The 23,318-nt window shown below is 42.1% G+C and overlaps 1 protein-coding gene across 5 annotated transcripts in view; it reads right to left on the bottom strand.

Annotated features, from left to right (window-relative positions):
• Positions 1-23,318, bottom strand: part of PLCL2 (phospholipase C like 2) — a 177,973-nt gene that overhangs the window by 48,193 nt on the left and 106,462 nt on the right. For all 5 annotated transcript variants that reach the window (XR_011427355.1, XR_011427353.1, XR_011427354.1 and 2 more), the window contains exons 2-3: positions 20,220-22,706; positions 17,437-17,640 (exon numbers count right to left, since the gene is read on the bottom strand). Coding sequence is in view for 2 of the 5 variants with exons in the window: in XM_070239064.1 (XP_070095165.1) it covers positions 17,437-17,640; positions 20,220-22,706 (2,691 nt within the window). In the remaining 3 variants the exon portion in view is untranslated. The remainder of the gene's footprint in view (positions 1-17,436; positions 17,641-20,219; positions 22,707-23,318) is intronic.

The following is a 23,318-nucleotide window of genomic DNA, read 5'->3' on the forward strand; positions in this document are numbered from 1 at the left end:
AAACACAAAATTCCCATGAGGTTAAAATTATTCCCTAACACATCAATCACACTCAAAGAAATCAGCATTTTCAAAACAAGTGTTATAGCAGAACTGACTATAAAAGGGAGAGTATATCAAAATCTTTCTGAAATTCTTTTTCAAGGTCTCCTGTGCAATTTTATTGTGAAGTATAGTGAAACTCTCAGTTTCTATCATATTCAGCCTAAGTATGGTTTTGGCATCATATAAGCCTGACACTGTACTCAAACTATTTTAATAATCATTTCTGGCCAGAGAAAAGATGCCAAGTACTATAGAAATCTGGAGCGAATTATGAGTTACGAGTGACCCAGGGTCCACGTGCAGGAAGCCAAGAATTCTCTAGCTTTTCAGTATGCTCGAACTTTTCATAAAGTTCCCTTCAGAGCTCGGGTGGAATGGACCTAAGGATGAACGTGGCTCTCCTATTACATAACTTTTATCTAAACACTGGTACAATTGGCATCTCTTATGCACTGAATTTCAGATCAAATCCTGTAAAGTGACATGCCATCTCATCTGTAGGTAGCCGGCTGAATTTTCACAAGACAAAACGCCTCCTCTACCACAATCAACGTCTCCATCTATCGCTTCTCACTCTAAATTAATATATCATCAAATCTGCACACTTAGAAGGGCCTGCATTTCACAGACTAAACTTCAAGTTTAAATTAAACTGCAGTTTCTGACGTGAATCACCATGTAAACATAAGATAAAGACATTATGCTCATTATACACAGCATAATACGGGTTTCTCTTTTACTCACCTAAATACCATTTGGATTCAGTATAAAATTCATGAAAATAAATAGTGTCATGTAGTCAAAACAACCAATTTATTGCCCTAGGTTCTGTGGAGGGGTTTCCTCCTGTCAAAGCCAGGCCCCCCATGTTGTCATAGCAACAGCCCTTCTAAGCTGGGCAGCTCATGAGCCCGAGGAGCAGGGGACTGTCCCTTGTGCTGGGTGGCAGCTTGCCTCCAAAGCTTGCCATCGATCCCTGCCCTTTTTGAACGTGCCTATCATGGCCCTATGGAGATGGGGAGTCCATTCCTCCTCACTGTCTCCCAGGTGCTGTAGTGCTCAGTGCGCACGGCATGGACCAAATGTTTGCCCTCGTGGGTATTTCTGAGAGGCACTTCCAGCGTCAGCCACTAGAAGTCCTTAGTAACACACATTTCTTAGGCTGGAGGAGAGGAGAAAGGAGCAAAGACAAGAGAAAACACCACGAAGAGGAAATTGGGGGGCGGAGTGGGGAAGGAAGCACTATGTAGAGGAATAAAAGAAAGAAAAAGACAAAATCACAGAGGCAGAGCTTAGAGCAATTAAAACAGTATATGCACCGGGATGATGTATCTTATCGAAAACTGTATTTTTAAATCAGATAAGAAGTTTTTATTTTACGCAGACAACTGGATAAACTATAAAGCCACAACCAAACTTTCATTTGAAAGGAATTCACTCCTATTTCTCGATTGGGATTTAGCATTACCAGAAATCTCCCTATGTCTCCACACATATTTAAATAGACCAGGGGCTGGAGGAGCTCCACTGTGCAAAAGAGCTCAGGGGCAATAGCTGAGGGCTCTGGAAAAACAGCAGTTCCAACACACTAATGGGTTAGTTAGGAAGGCATTGTGCAGATTTTAAATGTTTATCCTACTACAAATTGTTGGCAAAGTTTTAAAACTTCTGAATAGTTTTAGTTTCAAGAAGTACACAGAATTTCAAAAAGTTGGAAAGATTTTGGTTTTCATCTTATACTGTTTCTGGTCCTGTACAACAAAATATTCGGAGAAAACAGAAATTGTTGAAAACTGAGTAATAAAACAGAACCTAAACTACCCTAAAAAGGAACGCCACTGCAATAATAAAACTATCCAGAAAAACTAAATACGAATTCCTGCCAGTTCCTGTGATGATGTATCATGCTGTGCTTCTGTGTGGAGAGCATGTATATAGTATGTTCACAGGCACTTACACTACAATAATCCTCTTACTTCTCCATTTATGATCAACCTTATGTGATCAGAAGCCTCGTTACGGAAGAACTCGGTGTGTTACACACCATCTTGTACATGATCACTGTGGGAAGACTTCTGCAACAGTCTCACACCAAACAGGCTCCTTACAGCACAAGATGAATCGCTGTGCACCACGGTGACCTCAAGGACACACCCCCCCCCCCCATCCTCTCCGGGGCCTTCGGTCATGCCAGCTTCTCAACACTGTCAAATGCTTCTCCGCTTTCCCAAACTATAACAACAATGTGCTTACACGACACTCTCACACCATCTCAGATGGCACGAAATTTAAGCACAGCTTGTGCTCAAGTGTCCTCTATGGTTACGAGAGTAGAAAGGGGTATGAGTAAGGGAGGGCCTCAGCAACCTGGAAAGGAACTTTTTACCAGGCCTGTGGTCAGCCAGACGCAGTCCAGCAGGGATGTAATCTACAGGCAACCACTCACTCCTGCCTCCAGTAAACGCCTGGAAAGAGGGAAAGAAGGGCCAAGGTACCCCGGGAGTGTCTCCAAAGAGCTGATGAGAATGGCCTCAAACCTGGCCTGAACCATCCCTGCAGGAGGAAAGGGGAACTTGAGCTCATTAAACCCAATTATTCAATGAGCGAGCTATTTCCAGAGAACAGATTAGGAACTTCCGGATGCTACATTAACTCTTTCAAGTCACCAAGGACCATTTAGAGTTCTGACATGCTCGTTTAAAACTATTATTACTAAATTAATTAAATTTCAAAAGATACAATTTGAATTAAACATAGTACCGCTTTTATTACTGCCTACTTATATCCAGCCTTTTCTCCAAGGGGAGCAAGGTGATTTAGAAACTCCTAATTAACAGAAGGTAATTCAATCATAAAGTATCATTAGTTTCTCTCAGGCCTGTGGTAACTAAGTATAGATGTTAGTTAAGAGAGAAAAGCAGTGGGAGACTTCTCCGTAATAAAAAGCAGTATTTTTGAGCACAGTGAAGTGTCCACAGTATTCCAGGAATGGCAGAGCTAGAAGGAAGATGAGGATGCATTCGACCAGCTCCAGTGTTCACTGTAAAACCCAGGCATTCTTCCTGCTGTCGACCGCAGAACTCACGTGTTCCTGTCTCTTCCCCTTTCAGAGTAAGAGACCACTCACCTAGCAAGGCAGTGGGAAACCTTACCTTCTCCTTTCACTCTGTAGTTTTGAACCTGCCTTTATGAAATGGAGGAAGCACGCTGCTGCTCTGAAGTTTGGGGTGAGGTTAAAGTATACTCATACCAAGGTCTTAAAGCTCCAAGAGCTGTGTGTCTCTAGCTTTTGAAAACTCATAATGACATGATAATGACCACTATTTATTGAGAACTTACTATATTCTGGGCTATTTACACGTAAAGTCATACCCTTTGAGGTGATGATACTATGCCCATTTTACAGACAAAGACATGGAGCTGCCCACAGTCACAGAGCAAGCGCCTGAGCAGGGACCACCTTGTCACCGAGGCTCATGTTCTTTGCTAGCACTGCCTCCTGAAAAAAATCTCATCTGCTTCCTAGGGTACAGCCAGGTTCCTCCTTCAGCCCCTGAATTCTAGTCACAGTGTCTCTGCATGAGAACAATTCTGCGCACATGTATTCACCTTTCCATGCATACCCGCATGCATCGTCTCTGGGAATTCACAACTGTACTTACTGAGATGTGCCCTTGGCAAGATACACCGTGACACAGTTCTGTTGGGCGCCTGTTGCCCTGGGAGTCAGTTCACGACGGCAGGTGAGATAAAGACAAAGACAAGGATTTCCCAAGGTGGGATCAGAGCTGGTGGATATTATGTGTGTGTGTGTGGGGGGGGGCTCCAGGTTTCTTCCCCCAGGAGCAGAGGAGTGTGGTACCGCTCACTTAACAGGGCCAGTGAATGTTGGAGATGAGATGGATGGGACAACTGAGAGAAGGTGGCTGTCTGGTCGGCCCACTAGGGCCCCTGCCCACCTACTAGTTCATAGACCATCCATCTATGAGCATGCTTAGGAAAATCATAAAGCACATATACAGTGATGCTTCCATCTCAGCGTGGCTTCAGTAAATCAAGCTGCTCTCCTGTCTGGCCACGTAAACAACTAGGAGCCCTTACTTCTTCCTTCTCTCCCCTCCACTCCTCAACTCTGCCATATTTTCTTCTTAGGGTCTACGAATCTAAGTAAGCAATTTCAGACAGAGCAAAGAATCCTTTGGCAAAGGATAAGGGAGACTTTGAGAGTCTGAACAAGAGGTAAATGATCTGGGGGAGCTGGGACTCTCATACCTTCCTCCAGCCTGTTCTAGTCCCAACCCCTCCTGCCTCGGGCCCCACCCTTCCCACAAGCATCTGGAGCTGTCCAAGTACCCCAGGCATCCTCCTCCTCCTGGACCAGCAAAGGCGCCATTCCCTGCCTTAGGACATGGGTGCTACCATCTAGTACTAATACTGGAGGGCAGCCGCTCCACCCTCCAGCCCCTCGCCAGCCCCCAAACCTAACCCTTTCAAGGAAGGCTACTTGTGATGAAATAAATCAGTCAAGTTTGGGGAATGTAGGCTCTGTTGTGAGAACACAGCGGTGAACAGGACATGCACTGTCCCTGGCATCCTGGAGCTCAGATTTGGGGCTGGGGGAGACATATACCTTAAGAAAAGGAATCAAACCAGTGAACGTATAATTACAAGCTGCAATGAGTGTAAGAAGGCAATGAACAGCATAAAGAGCAGCAGGGTGGGGGGATCCACATAGGGGCTTGGGAGCAGCTTCCCACTACCCCTGGTGGGGGGGGGGGGTGGGGGGGTGGGGCAGGGGGGAGAGAGTTCACAGGTTTGATCTCCGCCCCCAGTCCCCTTTATAATCCCTGCCCTTCTGAGCCAGCTTTAAATAGAATGTGGTAGAATGTGGTTAGCACAGGCCAGAGTTTATGATTTGAGAGAAGGCCCTCCTCCCTGCTAGGGGAGGGTGAAAGGAAACAAGGGGTTTTCAGAGAAGATGCAGAGCCTGCCTACTAACTCCACCCAATTCCCCTTTCTCCACCCAGCCCTTCCTCCTCCCTAACAAGAAATGCTCGAGCTGACTGAGAAAAGGAGAACAGCGGCATTAACTCAGTTCTTTGGCTCATTTTTAACGCCTTGTTACCAAGCAGCACAAGCATGATCTCACTGAATATGTGGGAAGTTAAGTTAGTTCTACACTTAATTGGATTATAACACAAAACTCTGGTTGATTGTCACCATCTTCTCCTGACATAGCACACCTGCCCAATGAGGACTATGAGAAATCAGAGTAAACTTCGATTTTCATTGCCTTTCCTCTGCTATTTCCGCCTCTTGTGTCTTTAGGTTCCTGACCGTGGATACTAACAAAATGCTAACAATTAACAAAATGTAACAGTTGGGGCCCACTGCTTTTTCCAAGACAGGAGGACTCAAGGATTACCGCACTGTCCTCCTACTGGGTTAACAAGTAGAATGATGTTCTTATGGATCAAAATACAAAAGGCACTGAGTACAATAGTTAAAGGAAGAAAGAAGAACCTTTAAGGTCATAATGTAAGCTGGCAAAAGTGAATTGCATCAAAATACTCTAAGGACTTTTTTTCCTGATCCTCTTTTCGAGGGTTGGCAAACCTTTCTGTAAAGGAGCAGGCCATTCCTAGTTTAAACTTTTAGGCTTAGTTTCTGTTGCAGCTGCTCAGCTCTGCCGCTGTAGCGGGAAAGCAGTCACAGAGAATATATAACGGATGGGGCTGTGCTCCACTAAAGCTTCGTTTATGGATGCTGAGATTTGGATTTCTTATGATTTGCACGTCATGAAATATTATAATTACTATAATTTTCAATTATTTAACCTGTAAATGACATTCTTAGCTTGCAGACCATACAAAAACAGGTGGTGCCAAATTGGCCCACGGGCCACTGTTTCTCTGCTCCTATCTAACATGTCACATGATGCACCATTTGGTAACATTGGATTAAAAGTATTCAAGAGAATATAGCCTGATATGCTGCATGCACATGTAGAAAAGAACATGAAAAATCAAGCGCAGTTATTAGTATTTTAAAATGATGAACATATGTTATGATATATGTAGGCAAAGGAAAAATTTGGTTATAGAGAATCCTAACATTAATCAAAGACTTTCACAGACTCACAACAAAAATGGGGCTGAGTTTTAGGAAAATCAACTAAAAATTAGTAAGTACCATCTCAATTACATTTAGCTAAATATTCAAACAGCCATTTCTATTCACAAAGATAGATTTTTCTTTTTTTTTGCTTTTGGCACCAGATAAGTGATTTAAAAGCTAAAATTATTTTGTGTCATATAATGACATAAATGATGGTATAACTGCATTTGGTGACTCTCCAGTGTAGGAGTGCAACAATCATAAAGAAGACTAGAATGATCAACACCAATCTCAAAGAAAACACTTGCACGAAAGATTTCTATAAGTAGATAAAGGATCTCCTATATAAAATCTTCATATAAAAATCTATAACATTTAGCCCTAAAGATTTGGCTAATACTAAACATAGTACGGAAACAAATATTTTAAACTACTTAACGTGTTTTTTTAAGTTAATTGGTAATTAAGCTTGCACAGTTAAACTTAACTCTTAACACATCAGATTGTCCACCCACTCAGTTTACTGTGAGCGTAGTTTTCTTATGGTTCAGAATTTAAAATGCCTTAATTAAGTTAGAAAAGACTTTAAAACCATTATTAAGTGCTATTTTCATTCCTGACAAATTCATGTGGTAGTAAAATCAGATTTCTTGTATTAAAGGTGGTTATTTTAGCGGGGTGAGTGACATTAATTATTTCTCAGCAATCTGGGGGAATATAAGAGAACAGAATGAAAAACAGGAGCTGTTAAGTGTTATTTATAGGAATACGTCTAGCTGTGGAGAAAAATCACTACCTCCTTATTCAAACGGCTGTGGAAAAACACCTTGAAAATTTTTTTTTCCAGCTCATGACTAAAGACATAACATACAGGAAAAAAGGTCAGAAACGAGTACATCCTACCGTCCAAGAAAAGACGCCAGTGGGCGGCTCAAGTAAGTGTATACAATTACATTTTCTCCAAAACATCTGAAATACATGATTTTTCATATAAGCTGGTTATTTCAATAGCTTCATTTTTATGGAGTTGATTCCATCCAAATTATCCCATTTCTTAGAGAGTTATCTTCTAGAATGTGATTGTACTTCCCAATAGTCCGTGTCCACAAAAACAGAGGAGCTCATCATTGCATTTACAAACAAATTTGTATATCACCACTAACAATTTTATACAAGTATCTGACGCAATTTCAATCTTTTCAACTCAACTCCAAATTGGACTTGCAACACTGCCGAATTTGTAAATGGAAAAGTACACGCTGTTCTAAACCACACAAGAATGGGCAGCCATACATCAAGCTAATCCATGACGGATGGGTCCTGCATTTACAAAGTCAGGGCGAGACATCCAGAACATCAAGATTCTAAACAATAACATTATTTCACTGTAACTTACATGCTTTCTACGCTCTAATCTGAACATAAACAAGGAGACATAACGAAATATTAAAGGATTCATCCTTTTGATGAATCTTTGACAAAAACTACTTCTGAAAAGAAATCCACATGTGTGAGTCTTACTGGTTAATTGCAGCCAGCACTTTGAAGCCAGCACTGTTAAAATGATCACTCAGGCCAAAAAGCTCCATTTAACTGTCTGGAGAACATTCTGAACCCTACGTGGAGCCAGACACCAGGGTGAACCGCAGGCTCAGATAGCAAAGGCAGCCATCTTCCCAGGTGGAATAAAGAACCACCACAGGCTTCACATCCCCAACTCCCCACCTGGTCAGAAATTGCCACTAACAGGAAAACTACGTTAAACAGTGCGGGTGCGTTTCCTGGGTCCTCCAGGGGGGTGTGGCCCGGAGAGTGCTGGTGTTTCAGCGTGAAGCCTATACTTGGGGAGCTGTGAGGTTTTTATCCCAGGTCTCAGCAAGCTTACAGTGATGAAGATGAACAGGTTCGTTTCTCTTTCAGAGTAGCCAGCACACGCTGGCACGGCCCCTCTACGGGTCAAGGAGACAGACAGCTCTCCTCTGGGTCCCAGGGAAGAGCGAAGCCAGAGGGCTCCCAACGCAAGAGGAGAAGCAGGCTGCATGCACTAGTGGCGATGAAGTGCACGTTCTAGGTCAGCCAATCTTCATTCTTGTGAATCTGGAAGGATTTGGCACTCACAAGCTGCATAAAGACAGACACATTATCATACACTGAAAGCCAATTAGGCTCTTTGTTTCTTTGATCATTGCTTTTCTGTTTGAAAAGGATTTCCACAAAAGAGGACAATTGCATCCACAAAACTAGATGTAGGGATGATACTACTTTGTGGACACTACAAAAATAATAACAAACTTGAAGATGTCAAACTGGTTCTGGATGCTGTAAAAAATCTTTTTGTAAAGGGCTGTGTAGTTTTGATAGTGTTTGATGCATGTTTCAACATCAAATAAAAAATTTCCATTCTGGAAAACTTCAATTACTAGAGGAACACATGGAGGAGGTACACGTCATTAAAGTTATTTCTCCCCCTTTTTTCTCTCTTAGCAATCATGAGGCTTAACATACATCCTTCATCACTGCAAACACACGAAAGGGATGCCCCTGTTCCAAGAGGCTCCAGGAAGAACGTTATTCACTTAGCAATAATAGTCAAGGTACCAGAGAGCAATTTGGCTCTATTTCTCTTGATGCTTCTCATATAATCACTTTAGCCAGTCTAGCTCTTAGAGCTGTCACATCATACTACTGACTCTACCTTCTCGCTCTTCTCTCAAACACGCAGGTCTTTCCCAAGGTAGTATTTCAGGAAGTCTGTCTTCACAGCAGTCCAGAGATGAATTGCGGTGGGGAAGGAATGCTGCAGGCTGAGTGGCTACAGCAGTAACAGAGGTGTAATGCGGATGGTGTAAGGCTATCTTTTTCCCACATATGTTGCCATGTTTTATAAACCATTTTGCCCTGGGGGCTTTCCACCTATTCAAACAGCAAGTTTCAGAGCCTGGGTGAAGAGCAGCTATCTTGTAAAAACAAAGACACTTCTCAGTTTTAAAGGTCAAATTAATTTTGGGGGGGGGGGGGGGTTCCCACTAAAACGAAAGGCTCGAAAGTCAGGATTTGTCAAGGAGAAACTATTTTTTTAAATTATTTTAACATATCAAGAAACAACCTGTAGATCAGAGAGCTCCGTCCCTTAGGGTGGAGGAGACTGCCCTTCCACCTACCAGGCTGGGCCAAGGTTTCCAGCTCTGGGACAGGAGGAGGGAGGGAGCAGGGGAGGAAACGTCGGAAGTCCACCTCTTGCCGTCCTGAGTGGCTGGAGACGGAGCTGGGAAATTCCTCCATGGCCCAGACCAACCTCAAGGTGAATGGGAAGTGAAGGGGGGAGAATGGTGAGGTTTAGAAAGACGTTCGTCAGCAGGGACACAGAAGGAAGACTTCTGCAACCACTCCCCTCTAGGCAACCAGTAGCCACTCTGCAGAGGAGCAGAAGGAAGGAGAGGAAGTCTGAGAGACCGAGCAATTTACCTAAAGAGCTGAGCATTTAAAGTCCAAAATGGATAACGTAAATTAAAGCGGTAGATCAAGTTTACCAAACTGAACTAAAATTTAGTACTACCCACCTCCCCCCAAGAGAGATAGGAAAGCTACATTTTCTTTACCATCTAAGTTGAGTGCGAAGTCTGAACTCAACTCTTTCACAGAGGCATAAAGTGAGGAGGGGCTGAACGCAAATGACAGCCATGGAAATGGAAAGACAGCCAGCACTGCCTCCTCCTCTCAATTAAAGTTTATTCATTCAAAGTCTACTGGAGACAAAAAGTTTACTGAAAAAACTAGGATAAGGAAGCTAAACACTTCCTCACAGCTTTGAAAAGCCGCCAGCACACATCGTGACTGACCAACAGAACTGCGTATGTTATTTATAGAACAAGTACAGAATTTCAAAGATGTATACAGTCCTTTTGTTTTTAATTTGCTGTAGAGGTCTTTGACAGAAAGAACTTAGCAAACGCCTTTTAGCCACTGCAGAAACATAAACAAAATACTTCCGGTAAGGAAGTGAATGTATCAAAAATAAACTTAGAAGGAATTTACAAAAGCAAAATCCAATATTCAATGTGGAATTTGGTGGGAACATAAGAAGTAATCCCTGTGCTCTTGCATAAGATGAAAAAAGACTATAATACTTCAATGATCTTAGTTTCATCAAAAATGCAATAGTGTTCTTTTGCATAAAGCACAGGTTTAGAAAGAAGTTCCCTAACTTTTCTGGAGCTTTAGGTTTCAGATATAGTTTAAACATATTTTCCATCAAATTCGGTGAAATCAAGGGTTTGAAAAATAAGCAATCTTGCTCTTCCCCTTTAAAAAGCAATAAAAAGGCTCTAAGCAGAGAGGTCAAACAGCTGAGACGCCACCAGATGCCTGGTCCCAACCACTGTACCATCAGTTCCCCGGGTGGTTTGGTTCAAGTGACATCTATCCAGGAATAGAAGAGATGCCCACAGCAGGCTCCCATTTCTCATTGACCAGTATGGTTGGACAGCATCCTAGTAATTGTTTCCTGGCTTACTTAGAAGTTTCAAATCTGACTGTTAGTCTATCAGATGATAGAGTGGCTTGCTTAATATCATCTTATCATTCTTTGTCTGAAGACACCACCTGACAACATGCTGAACTCCATTAAGGTTCTCATCTCTCTCCTCCCAGAGACTCTGGAGCTGGGTATGAAATTTAACTGATAAAAACCGCTGTATGATGAAGTCTCTTTCAAGGGGATTGCCAGCCACCAGAATGCTACTCTTTCCCCAAGTGTTCATTGCTTAGTATCTGGTATGTGTGTGTACGTGTGTAAGAAGACTTCCAAATATGTGTTCCTCGACGGTTTCTGTGGAGCATGTGAAACTAGAAAACTGGATTAGAAATAGTCTTATAACCACCACCATGTGCACACCCTGCAGCGCTATCTTCCAGAGTTTCCAAACCTCCCTGCATCTGATGGCTGAGTGGCAGCTGCTACATCTGATCTGATAATACACGTCACTCTGTCATGCGCTGTATCTTTTAAACATTTCTTTTCCCCTTCATTGGCAGCTTGAACCATTTTGGCTCCGCCGTATGGTTCTGATGACTCCAGAGAAATCGTTTTAGGGAACGTCACTGGCTGGACCTCCCCCATCACCGAATTAGCCACAGCCTTTGCGTTTCTGATCTTCCCTCTGCAGCAGGACGACACCCACCTTTCCCCAATCTTTTTTCTCTTTTTTTTAGCTCAGTCTTATCTCAAAGCATAATATTCTATCTGCCCTTTTTTTATAGTTATAAAAGTTGAGAAAGATGACACCTCCAATTAAAAGAAACTTTTAATGTCACGTTCTGAGGCAGTAGAGGGATAAAAGGAGCCACAAAGGAGAAGGGGATCAATAGTAACCTTATTACAGATCATCTCTGGCTCGGTCCAGACTGGCAGACTCCATTAATTACAAAGTGTGATTTATCTCTTCATGGCATTAAGCAGTGGCAAGACAAAGCACATGAAGCCATACCAACAACATACAGCAGAGCGCTCCTGATGCCATGCTGACTGCCCACCTGTCTGTGGGAGAAAAAAAACTTGATTTCACACATTTTATCTAAAGAAGCTTGTGTGGTTTTTTTGAGAAATATTTAAAGTAATGAGTTAGAAGGGACTACTCAGTAACTTATATAAAAACATTCACAGAGAGCAAATAACATCTTCTTAGACAAGCATCTTGTTCCTCCCTTTTAACACTAAAAAATACTTTTCTCTACTGGATAAGTGGATTCCCCAGAGTATGCTTTCTTAATTAAAAGGGAAGGCAATTAAAATCAAGATTTTTGCAAAGCTGTAAAAGATCAAAACAAATTAGTTTCAAATAGAAAGTAGAGTAAAGGAACTGCAATGCTAAGAATGAATCATGTGTCATCTCCTCTGAACAGACGGGGGCTGTCTGAGAGTCCACCGCTGTGCAGGTGAACAGCCAAACTGCCGGGAACAGAGTCGGGCATCATTCCTTTACTTTTACAAAACTCTTCTCTCCTTTCCCTTCCCTACGACTTCATCTTCAATTTAATTACAACTGAAGCATATTCCATAGAAGAGAAAAATTGTAGCAAAATCAAGGAAAAAACATTTGTTGCTTTTAAAAAATTTTTATCATGGGGCCAGCCTGGTGGCTTAGCGGTTAAGCTTGCATGCTCCGTTTTGGCGGCCCAAGGTTCGGCGGTTTGGATCCCAGGCGCGGACCTACGCACCGCTTATCAAGCCATGCTGTGGCAGGCGTCCCACATATAAAACAGAGGAGGATAGGCACAGATGTTAGCTCGGGGCCAGTCTTCCTCAGCAAAAAGAGAAGGATTGGAGGTGGATGTTGGCTCAGGGCCAACCTTCCTCAAAAACAAAATTTATTGTGATAAAAACACAACATGAGAGCTACCCTCTTAATGAATTTTAAGCATTGAATACATTCCTGTTGACTAACGGCACAATGCTGTACACAGATCTCTAGAGCTTACTCATCTTACTTAACAGAAACTTTATACCTGTTGATTAATAAACCCCATCTCCCCCTCCTCTAACCCTGTAACTACCATTCCAGTCTTTGATTTTATGAATTTGACTATTTTAGAACCTCATATAAGTGAAAGCATGTAGTACTTGTCTTTCTGTGTTTAGCTTATTTCACTTATAATACTGTCCTCTAAGTTCAATGAAAAAACGTTTAAAGAGAACTTTCTTTTTATGCAATACTACACAAAATAATAAAATTCCCAATGTTTTTTCTCAGAGGAAGAATGTTGACTCCTTGCTCTCCATATGTTAGCAGAGATTTCATAAAAATTTTAAAAATTCAATTCTAGAACAGATGGTCAATCTGAAACTAATAAAGATATCTAGAGAGCTGAATTATTACTTTTACCAACTCTAAAAGGATGGTGAAAATCAATTTAGTTTAAAAGGATGATGAATTAGTTTGCTTACACTGACAGGAGAGGGGGGATACAGTACTGAAATGCCAGCGCACTTAAGAGTGCTGCGTATTACAAAGAGCATCCAGTTAATCACTGGAATCTCGCAAACTCAGCTTACGTAATCCTTATTTTCTCCCGCCAGCCTTTAATTATATGAGAGAACAAGCTCAATTTTGATCTCTGATTGTGAACAGTGGATGCATTCAAGTTCACTTACGTAAATTTTAAGTAAAAACTTTAAATTTCCTGTTTTCTGAAGTAATAACATAAAAGATATGTTCAGATACTTATAATCAGATTTCGTTGAGTGGAATTTGATCTATGATTATAATCTCCCTTATTTTAAGATCATTGAAACTGCCTTTTAATAGACACCAAAGTATGCAAAATGAATTGTTTTCCACCTTCATGGGAAGCAAGAATCAGAAACAAGGTACCTATGATTTCAAGAGCCCCACACAAACAACTTTAGATTATCATTATTGAAGATATCCAGGCTTCAGCCGTATATCAACATCATTCATTATTCATCAGCATCATATCATTCATCAACATGAACCATATATTGATCATTCATCGACAACCACACACAGCTAATTTTCCTGATCTGGATTGCAGAAAAAAACTGCACAGAGAGTCTACTTGGGATCTAACCCTGGTTCTGCCATTAATCTGATGTACCACAGGGCTTCCATTTTCTTATCTGCAAAATGAAGGTGCTCCACAGGTGGTGCCCGAGCTCGCCTTCACTCCATCCCTCCCATGGCCCATAATGCCTAATTCTGAGCACGACCCTTTATCGCTCAAAAATGTGCAAGAACTCCCACAATCCAAACTTGGACTTCCCAGAATATGTGCTTCCCATTTCTGAGTGTGTTTCACACTGTGAATTCAGCCTGCAACAGCACCCTTCTTACCTTTACCTGTTGAAGTCTGACTCATTCTTAAAGGTCTAGCTCAAAGGCCAAAGATTCCTTGAAGTCTTCCTAATTTCTAAACCTGAAACTGACCATTCTCTCCCATGAACATCCAAATAGTTTGTTTACATGTTTTTAAAAATCTGTCTATCTATTAATAATCCAGTATCTTACTATCTATGGATACATTTCATCTCTTCTATTAAATTGTAAACTCCTCAATGGAAGAAAAGTCTTATTTGTCTGACAATATGTGGTCATTCCCACTCTCTATACCAGTCCCGTTCTCATTTTTAACAGCCCCCTGCCCCCAATCTGCCTAATCTAAGAAGATGTCTGTACTTCTCTTCTTCCTCTATTCCTGAACGGCTCTGATACCTACTTTCCTGAGTTAGGTCCCAGGCTCGAACCTCACCACTTTCAGGACCCAAGTGGGTACCACAAATAGCGTAAAACCACAAGTGGGCAGCTTTAAAGATGTGTTTGCTGGGTGGGAATCACAGGAGCCATCAGAACAACCTAGGGGCCATGGGCAGGGTGACCATATAACTAATTACCTGAACAGAGACACTTTTAAGGGTTAAAGGGAGAATTAATAATTACGCTGGGACAACAAGTGTATCAATAGGGTCTGTGCCAGGAAAGTTGGGATGTGCAGCCATCCCACGCATGAGCACCCTTTTCCAGCCTCCATACTAGATTAAGTGTTCGCATCCCCATCATCAATTCCTTCTCTGCACTCTCCCTTCTCACAAAGAAACTGGCATATTTCTGACATACCAGTTTATTAATAAGAACGTAGACACTGAAAAGTAATCACAATCTTGATAGCATAAGTATCTACCTGTAGACTTAGGAAATATCACGGTCCTGCCCTCACCGGAGGGAAAGCTTCAGCAGTGTGGACAGGCAGCGACACGGGAGTTCTGGAGGAGAGTTCTCAAACTACCCTTACTTCTCATTTGGAGTCTTCAAGTCATAAGTGGGAAGTCAACAAAGTGAAATAAGATCTTATTTCTAAGGTTAGTCTTGGGTTAAGCTCAACATAACATTACAAAAATAAAGAGCTATATTTAAAGTTACAGGCTGTCCAAGACCTCAGTACATTTCCCATAAATATTTAACCTACTCCTTTAGCTAGCTTTAGTAAATTAATTGTCACAGGTGAGAAACCATTAGGTCACTAAAAAAAGGACTGAAAATATTACAAGAGTTATAATATTGCTGTAGCAAAGGGATAACTTTAAAAATTCAAATTATAATAATTTAATTTTAAATATTTTATAGCTTAGTTTATCAGAAGGAATTAGAAACAGAACAAATCAATAAAGCTAGCAGTATAATGCAGCACAGTTATTTCAATTGAACATTAGTAAGAGTAATTTCACAATTTAAAAAATTTAAACAAGCTAATACATTCTGTCTTATGACTTCCACAACAACACACATTGTTAAGTTATATGCAAACAAGAGTTACATATAAAGTTATATACAAATAAGAGGTACGTAATAAGTGTCACCATCTACCAGTCCAGGAAGAGGAAGGGGCAGGGAACCAAGCAACACTGAGCGATTCCTGTGTCAAATACTGTGGCGGGTGACGTGGAGGCTGTTGGTATCCATGAGGCTCTCTAACGCAGACCCTGGGAACCTAGCCACGATCACACTCCTGCTCTGGATTGGCTCTCAGCCCCCGAGCTAGGTCCTGGGTACTAACCCTTGTCCAGACTATTCTGTTATCACCTACATGGGGCACCACCACCCCTCTCTCAGGAAGTTCTTGTTTCCATGAAGAAATGTCACTGAGTAAGTGCTACACAATCAGTGCAACACTGAAGAGGGTAGGTCATGTTAGATTTTGGTCAATAAAATAGGTCTGCAAAATGATTTTCTTTGTGGCTTAAGCTTAAAAAGCGTTTACAAATATCAGCTAGTTACTCTGGCTTCCCTCATAAAACTTAAAGAACTGGGAACTAACTAGGTGGCCTGGGTCACAGAACGCAAGAGCTCTTCAAACTTTTTTGTTTTTGCCTCCTTTTCCTATCTTTCCCTCTTTTTCCCCAAAGGAATCTCACTGTAAGCTTCCTGTTGATTTAACTCCCTAGCTGCCTCCAGTAACTTCTAGTCGACTGGACGGCTCCCTGAGGTCAGGGGCCATTCACGCTCATCTCTGCGGCCCCTCAGCACCCAGCACGGTGCTTCCCCCAGTGGGTATCAGATATATTTGCCCCTGCTCTTCCTTCTTTCTGCAGGTTGACTGTTGCTCTCTGTAGTCTGCCCACAGTGTCCTGATTAATTTTGTTCAAACCAGTATTTCCCCAAATTATTTCACCATGGAACCATGTGACATTTACCAACATCCTAAGAAACCAAGGTTCCTCAGAACAGACTGTGGGAGATGCTGACCTAAAGCGCCTCTTCTTTTCCTTGAATTGCACAAATCCTCTGAAGTGCAGCTTTCCGAGCAAGTTACAAAACAGCCAAAAATATTTCTAAGGCGTAGGATGCAATCCCATTTTGTCTTTGACCACGGCAGGCTACACCAGAAGAAGCCTAGTGTTTTGCGGTCTTAGCTCGTGCTGTTAGTGTGGAGGAGGTGGTGGGTGAGGCCTCTTACCCCTGAGCACCCGAGCGGTCACAGTCGATGGCCTGGCCCATCTGGGAGGGGTGTGCCCAACACCTCCCTTAACCCTGACAGGCTGGAGGGTAACCGCCAGCGCTCACACCGAGTTCTGACAGCTTTATCTACGTTGTGAGCTTGAAATGGGTGTTGTTCATCCACTAAACGCTCCCTTGCAGTTATAATAAATCAAAAGGTACAATAAGAGCAGGATGCGATTAAGAAAATGCAAGATACACCTTAAGTACAAATATGTAATATTCTAGGTGTCCTGAGGATACCTCATGATTGTTAAGATGATTACAAACTGAGGTGCCTCAAAGCAGCTGCCGTTAGGAAGGAAATCATGGCACAGTAGAGAATCACATGATGGAAGCATCTGCCCCTTATAGTACTTGAATTTATTTTTTTAAAAAAATCAAATTTCTCATCTTTACCAGTTTCAAAAATGAAAAAAAATAAAAATGAGTGAATCAATGGTTGGTTGCAGGGGAAGATAAAAACTCTTTGCTACATATATGTGGAAAGTAGTGTATCCTTTAGAAATCAATTCAGATATAGTTCTTGAAAAGCTAACTACTGTTTAATCCAGCTGAGGCACGCGTCTCTGAATCCTGGTTTCTAAAACAACAACAAACACTAAACTCTTTCAAATGCAGCAAGGTTGGGGGATAATTTCCCCAGCACAGGTGAATGAAGGATGAAGGGGGAAAGCACACTCTGCAAGAGCTCCTGAGGACGCCCAGTGGATGGTCCTCGGATGCCTCTCTCGCTCGCTACATCAAAGTACAAAGAACTACTCACCATGTCGTAAGTTGTCACAATCTTCTTCAGAACCTCAGGCACGATGCCCTGCAGCTCCATGGTGGGATACTGCTCGCTGAGATTCAGGACCACGAGGGGTGTGTTATCAGGCCCCAGAAAGCGGGGAGACACCGCCAACATGCACTGCATGAGATTGGCCACGGAGGAGAGGCCACACAGCTCCTTGAATGACACCACTGCATTCTGTTAAAGGGCAAGAAAGGAGACACTCTGTAATTAACTGGGGGCTCTAATTTCTCATGGGTGTGATATTTAATATACTCGGCTATACCTGAACCGCCTGGTACAACAGTTGTTAGCAATGTTATGACAGAACTGGCTAATGATTATTTCATCCTAGGAAAAACGGCTATTCTCCAAAGTCAATATAGTTATAGATATTTGTAATACCAATTTATCAAAAGTGCAGAAAATGCAAATAAGTTAAATTCTTCCAAAGGGCAAAGCCTCTTTTCAAAGTTCACAGCAAGTGCTAATGCTGATATGCAATTATGAGCAAACGGAAAAGAATGGCTTCTGTATTCAAGAAAGGTAAAGATGAAGAAAAAAAATCAAACCAGGTTTAAAATAAGTCTCAAATATGCCAGCCATCCAAAAGGGAAAAGAATATTTGTGAGGCAGAAACTTGAATCTCTCTCACCTGGATGCCTGCTGGTTCCAAATCTAGAGGAATTCTGAGGAGGCTGTGCGTTACCGGGGCCGTCTGCCCAGTGGAGACCAGGGTTCCCACGGTCTCCCTATGAGTGTCTCCACTGATTTCAACGTTTCTCCCCCTTTCTTTTTCCCTAGTCACCAGAGGTATGCCATCAAACATCCATTAAAGACAACACTTCACCCGGTGAACGGCCAGAGCTAGCATTCTTTCAGCACGGCCTGATGCTGAGCTCCGGCTGGCGTATGCATCAGACCTAACCTCATCTAACCTGCTCAGCCAGCCCGGCACAGGTGAGGAAACCGAGCCTCGCTACGACCTCTGTGTGTCACTCGTCTAAGGTCACACAGCTGCTAAGTGAAGGAGTCAAAATTTTACCTGAAATCTGTTGATGTTGAGACCTAGGCTTTTAACCATTATGCTATAATAACAGGTAAATTCTCGTTAAAATAGGAGCCAGGCGTATTATTCCAGGCACACAGGTCCAACCTGGGCTGAGCCAGGCGGCGAGAGTGGAGGGATTCAGGCCCTCCAAGCCCTGTGCCTTCTGCTGTCAGATACCCTGGTTGTGGGAAATGAGTAGCACTTTAGGTTTAAAGTTAAACATTTTCTTTTTATTAATATTGCTTTAAACATGGACATCAAACTGTAAGTCATTTTGCTCAAAATCACTTCGATGCTGACTGCTTATAAAAGTAAGTCACTGCCGTGATGTCTAAAGAGGGGTCTCGCATGCACTCCATCACACCTCCGTTTGATTTTCTTCACAGCACCTGCTTGCATCTGCAGTCGTCCTATTTGTTTATTCATCTGCTTAGGCTCTGTTTCTCCTCCCCACTGCTCACCCCCAACCAGAGTCATCTGTTGGTTCACTGCTGCATCCTCACAGCCCAGACCGCCTGTGCATGGCACGGCAGGTGCTCATTAACAGAGCCACCAACCCCTCTGTTGGGTTCAGCGCAGACACGAGGCTCTGGAAAGATGATGCTCAAGTTCCGGAGGATCCTCAAGGGAACTCTGTGTCACATGCACACAGCAGCCGCTGGGCACAGGACAACGTGGCCTGCTCAGAGCTGAGGGTTTACCAAACCATTCTCACCCTCAGAACAGGAAAAGCCCTTCCCGTTTCTGTTATGCATTTACTATGAGAGAAAGAGAATAAAATATCTCTGTTGTGGGAAGGTCTTCTTATTAACGGAGTATCCATCGAACCCGCAGAGGAATGAGCTATGTTGAATTCTCTGAGTCAGATTTTTACTCGCTGGTGGCAGTCCTCTCATAATATTTATGTGTTTTTACATATATAATCAGCTAACGTTATATGATTATATATATATATTTTTAATAAACTCACACTGAGCAGCTGTCACTCCGACAGCACTTCTCACACTGGGACAGGCTAGGGCCGGTATCTCTGGGGGGTGGGCCCTTGATGCCTAGGTCTGTATCACTTGTGGGCTGTCGAATACTGCTAGACATGTGGATGATGCTTAATTACACACATAATTCCTAACGGATTGCTTTAAGCCATTATACAGTTCAGAGGTAATTATTATCTTAGACCTCTAATAAATACTGACACCACATCTTTTACTTAAACAATTAAATAGCTGTCTTCTAAAGCCAAGAGGAGGCTCCATGTAAACACGCTGGCTCCTTTAAGGGCTTGCTATTTTCCCAGCATTGTAGCTCCCTGAGAAAGGACTAAAATATGCCCCTTTTATTTTGATAGGCCATTAATTTGTGTTCCAGCTGAGGAATATTCAGAAATACCAGAGATTCCCCTGTACATTATTAGAGAAAATGAGGAACTGTTAAGCAGTCATTAACAAGCACCAGGATGTGGCATGTGAGACAGCAGCAAGACTGGTTTAGTATAACACATTATCAGCATTTTTGTATTTATCAATACCAACTGTGGTTTTGGAAATTTAAATGATAAAAAAAAGAGAGACGACTAGTAAAATTCTAATAACCAATTGGAATGTACAAATTATTTAAAATCAAATATACTATTGTAAAAAAAAAAACCCCTCCAATATATTCATAAACTATGCACATGCACTAAGAAGGAAAACCGCTGAGTAAATACTTAACCACAAGAACGTACCTGCATGTTCTCTCTCAGATCTGTGGCATCGCGTATAGGGGGCTGGGCATTCTTGAACACCTCATCTACAGTTTTAATCCACAATGTTCTCAAAGATGCATATTCCCTGGATTTCTTCCCTTTTCTCACAGAGAGCCCCCTTTTATGAGGTTTCCCTCCTCCTCTTCGGTTAGTAATAGCCACATGGACAAACAGAGAAGCGTGTGCTAGGACCTCTCCAGTCAATGACTGGAGGGGGACGTGGCGGTAGCCCGTTTGTAAACACTCAAAGGGAATGGTGTACTGACCAATAAATTCGTCCCCAATGTAGTCATCATCTAGTACTACAAAGCGCACCATGGCCAGTTCAGGCAGGTTGATCTGAAATTCAAAGCTTTCATCAAAAATGGGAGCGTCTCCATTCTGGTGCACTGTTTTTGTCCTTTGTTCTGCACAGTCGGCAGGGATCCCGTGAATTTCAACATAGACATAAGGATCCACCACGTCCCCTTTGGCACCGGACCCTTTGGGTTTGGGAAAGTTCTGCCCGCTGATGATTTTAATGTGAAGAAGTTGAGGCGAGACTCCTGGGACAGAGTCCTTCGTATTGGCGCTGAAGAAAGAAACTTCCTCCCTCATGATAGCTGGCCGAAGGACATAGCCACAGTTTCCATTCTGCCTAAACCAGCCAATATTCAGGTCCATCATCAGGCCCGGGGTCTGAAAATTCATGGCTACGATCTGACAGCCACATTTCCAAAAATCTTGAGGGTTCATATTACTAGAGTCAATTCTCATTGGACTGGGAAAAACCCTAGCAAGAAAACGTTTGTTGTAATTCACAAAGTCCCCTGGATTTTCATTGGCGTATTTGCTGGCAAGCACTTCATTAAATGAACAGACTTCCCAGTACTTCTGAACCTGAAATGACACCTGAAATTCTTTGAACTGAACGGACTTGCAGATGCTCACCAGTTCAGACAGTTCTTTACAGAGCTGAAGCCGCTTCACAGGCACGTTGTTGGGCTGCTCCACGTTCTCTTTGCCCACCCTCTGAGACATTTCAGCTCCTTCGTCTTCATCAGTAACATCTCCTTCGACTCCAGAGCAATTTGAGGACAGCTTTTTTGCTTTAATTAGTATCTTCCCTTTCAGGACATCTGGGGATGGCAGATAAGATTCCTCAACATTAGGTGATGTTGTATAGAGCTTGTCACCTAAAATTTTCTTCATGTGTTGAACCATTACCTTTTGTTGTTTAATAGAACAGTGATTTTCTAAACACAAGATAAGAGGATACTCTGAAGCAAAGAATGCATACTTGTTAATAATATCAATGACACTGCGGAAGACTATCTGAGACGTCATGGTGTGGCCCGTGTAAATCACAGGTTCGTTATCTGGCCCATCCCATACATCTAATTCAACACTCCGGCAACCCATTTTAAGAGCTCGAATGTATCCTGTGATATCAGAGGGACCTCGGAACTGATCCTCTATTAAGTATGTATTATGAGATGAGTTTATAAAGTAATGAGACAAAGGTTGCTTCATATCCTGACAGACCTTCTTATGTTCCGGATCAAATATATAACAGTCAGGTGACATAAGGTAATTAGTGAACCCGTCTATGGAGAGCCAGCCCTTTTCCTGACCCTCTTTGGATGGCTCATATTTGTGAATAATTTCAAGGCTTATTTCCTCATTTATATGTGCCACACCCTGTTCTGCCTCAAGAAACATCATAAGGTCCTTGGTATCAAGGAATTCTTTATTGCTTGAAAACTGAACTAAAAGGAAATAAATTTCAGGTCTGGTACAAAGCTCATGGAAAACCTCGACAAATTCTTCCTTTGTGACTTCAGTACCAGCTTTGTCCTTGGATTTGTGCAATTCTTTGAACTTAAGCTCGATTTTGCTGGTTTTTAAGCCTGGATTGAGGTTTCTGATACACTGCACAGCATTACACAGAGTTATATGTCCAAGGTTATCTACATCAATTTCACTAAACATTTGTGAAACCCAAGAAGTCCTCATGTTGTCTTGGCTACTTTCTAACATATCAAGTGTATGTTTTCCATAAGAAATTAGGTACCGCAGTCCCGTAACCCAGATGTTCGCAACGTCTGCAGAGTTGGCAACCAAATCAAGTGACTCATAATTCTCTCCGTATATGACCGAAAACGCACAATCTTCAGATATCTGGTCAGAAATGCCATTGCTGCGGAAAATGTCTGTATTTTTTCCTGTTCTCACTTCCTTGATGGATTTAATATCAATCTTGGCTTTCTCAGAATCCTTTTTAGATGGTTCCCACCTCAGGCTCTGCATGTCGGCATCCAGTAAAAAATACCTATGGTAAATTCTAGAGTTGGAGCGAACCTTTTTGAGTTCTGAACCCTCAACCATTGAGTTGATGCAATCACTTGCACTGCTGATTTTCTTCTCCGTTGGCATGCTGCTGAAAGAGACTGTCTTCTTCCGTTCTCTTTTCTGTTTTGTACCATCCTAGGAGAAAAAAATTAGTGTATTAGAATAACATGAACATTGGTTTCTATGTTCAAGATGAGAAATCAAAATTTAACTTCCTTGAAAAAAAATCATACTATTAGGATTTCCTATTGTATGTCCTATAACGAATGATACTCATTCGCTTCTAAAGCTAAGTAGCTTAGAATTTATAGCTTAATACAAACAGGTAAAAAAATCATTATTGAATAACTGTAAGCCATGAGTGTCAGGAGACACAATTTCAGTAACATTCAATAAAATCTTGTATAGAGAACAGGCTACACAATTTGCAGGGCTCAGGGAAAAATGAAAATGCAGGACTCCTTGTTCAAAAGTTATTAAGAATTTCAAGGGGCCGGCCCGGTGGCCGAGTGGTTAAGTTCTCGCGCTCCGCTGCGGTGGCCCAGGGTTTCACTGGTTCGGATCCTGGGCGCGGACATGGCACTGCTCATCAGGTCATGTTGAGGCAGTGTCCCACATGCCACAACTAGAAGGACCCACAACTAAAAATATACAACTATCTACTGGCGGAATTTGGGGAGAAAAAGAAAAACAAAACAGATTGGCGAGTTGTTAGCTCAGGAGCCAATATTTAAAAAAAAAAAACAC

The sequence above is a fragment of the Equus caballus genome, chromosome 16 (genome assembly GCF_041296265.1).
Source record: "Equus caballus isolate H_3958 breed thoroughbred chromosome 16, TB-T2T, whole genome shotgun sequence".
NCBI classification, from domain to species: domain Eukaryota; kingdom Metazoa; phylum Chordata; class Mammalia; order Perissodactyla; family Equidae; genus Equus; species Equus caballus.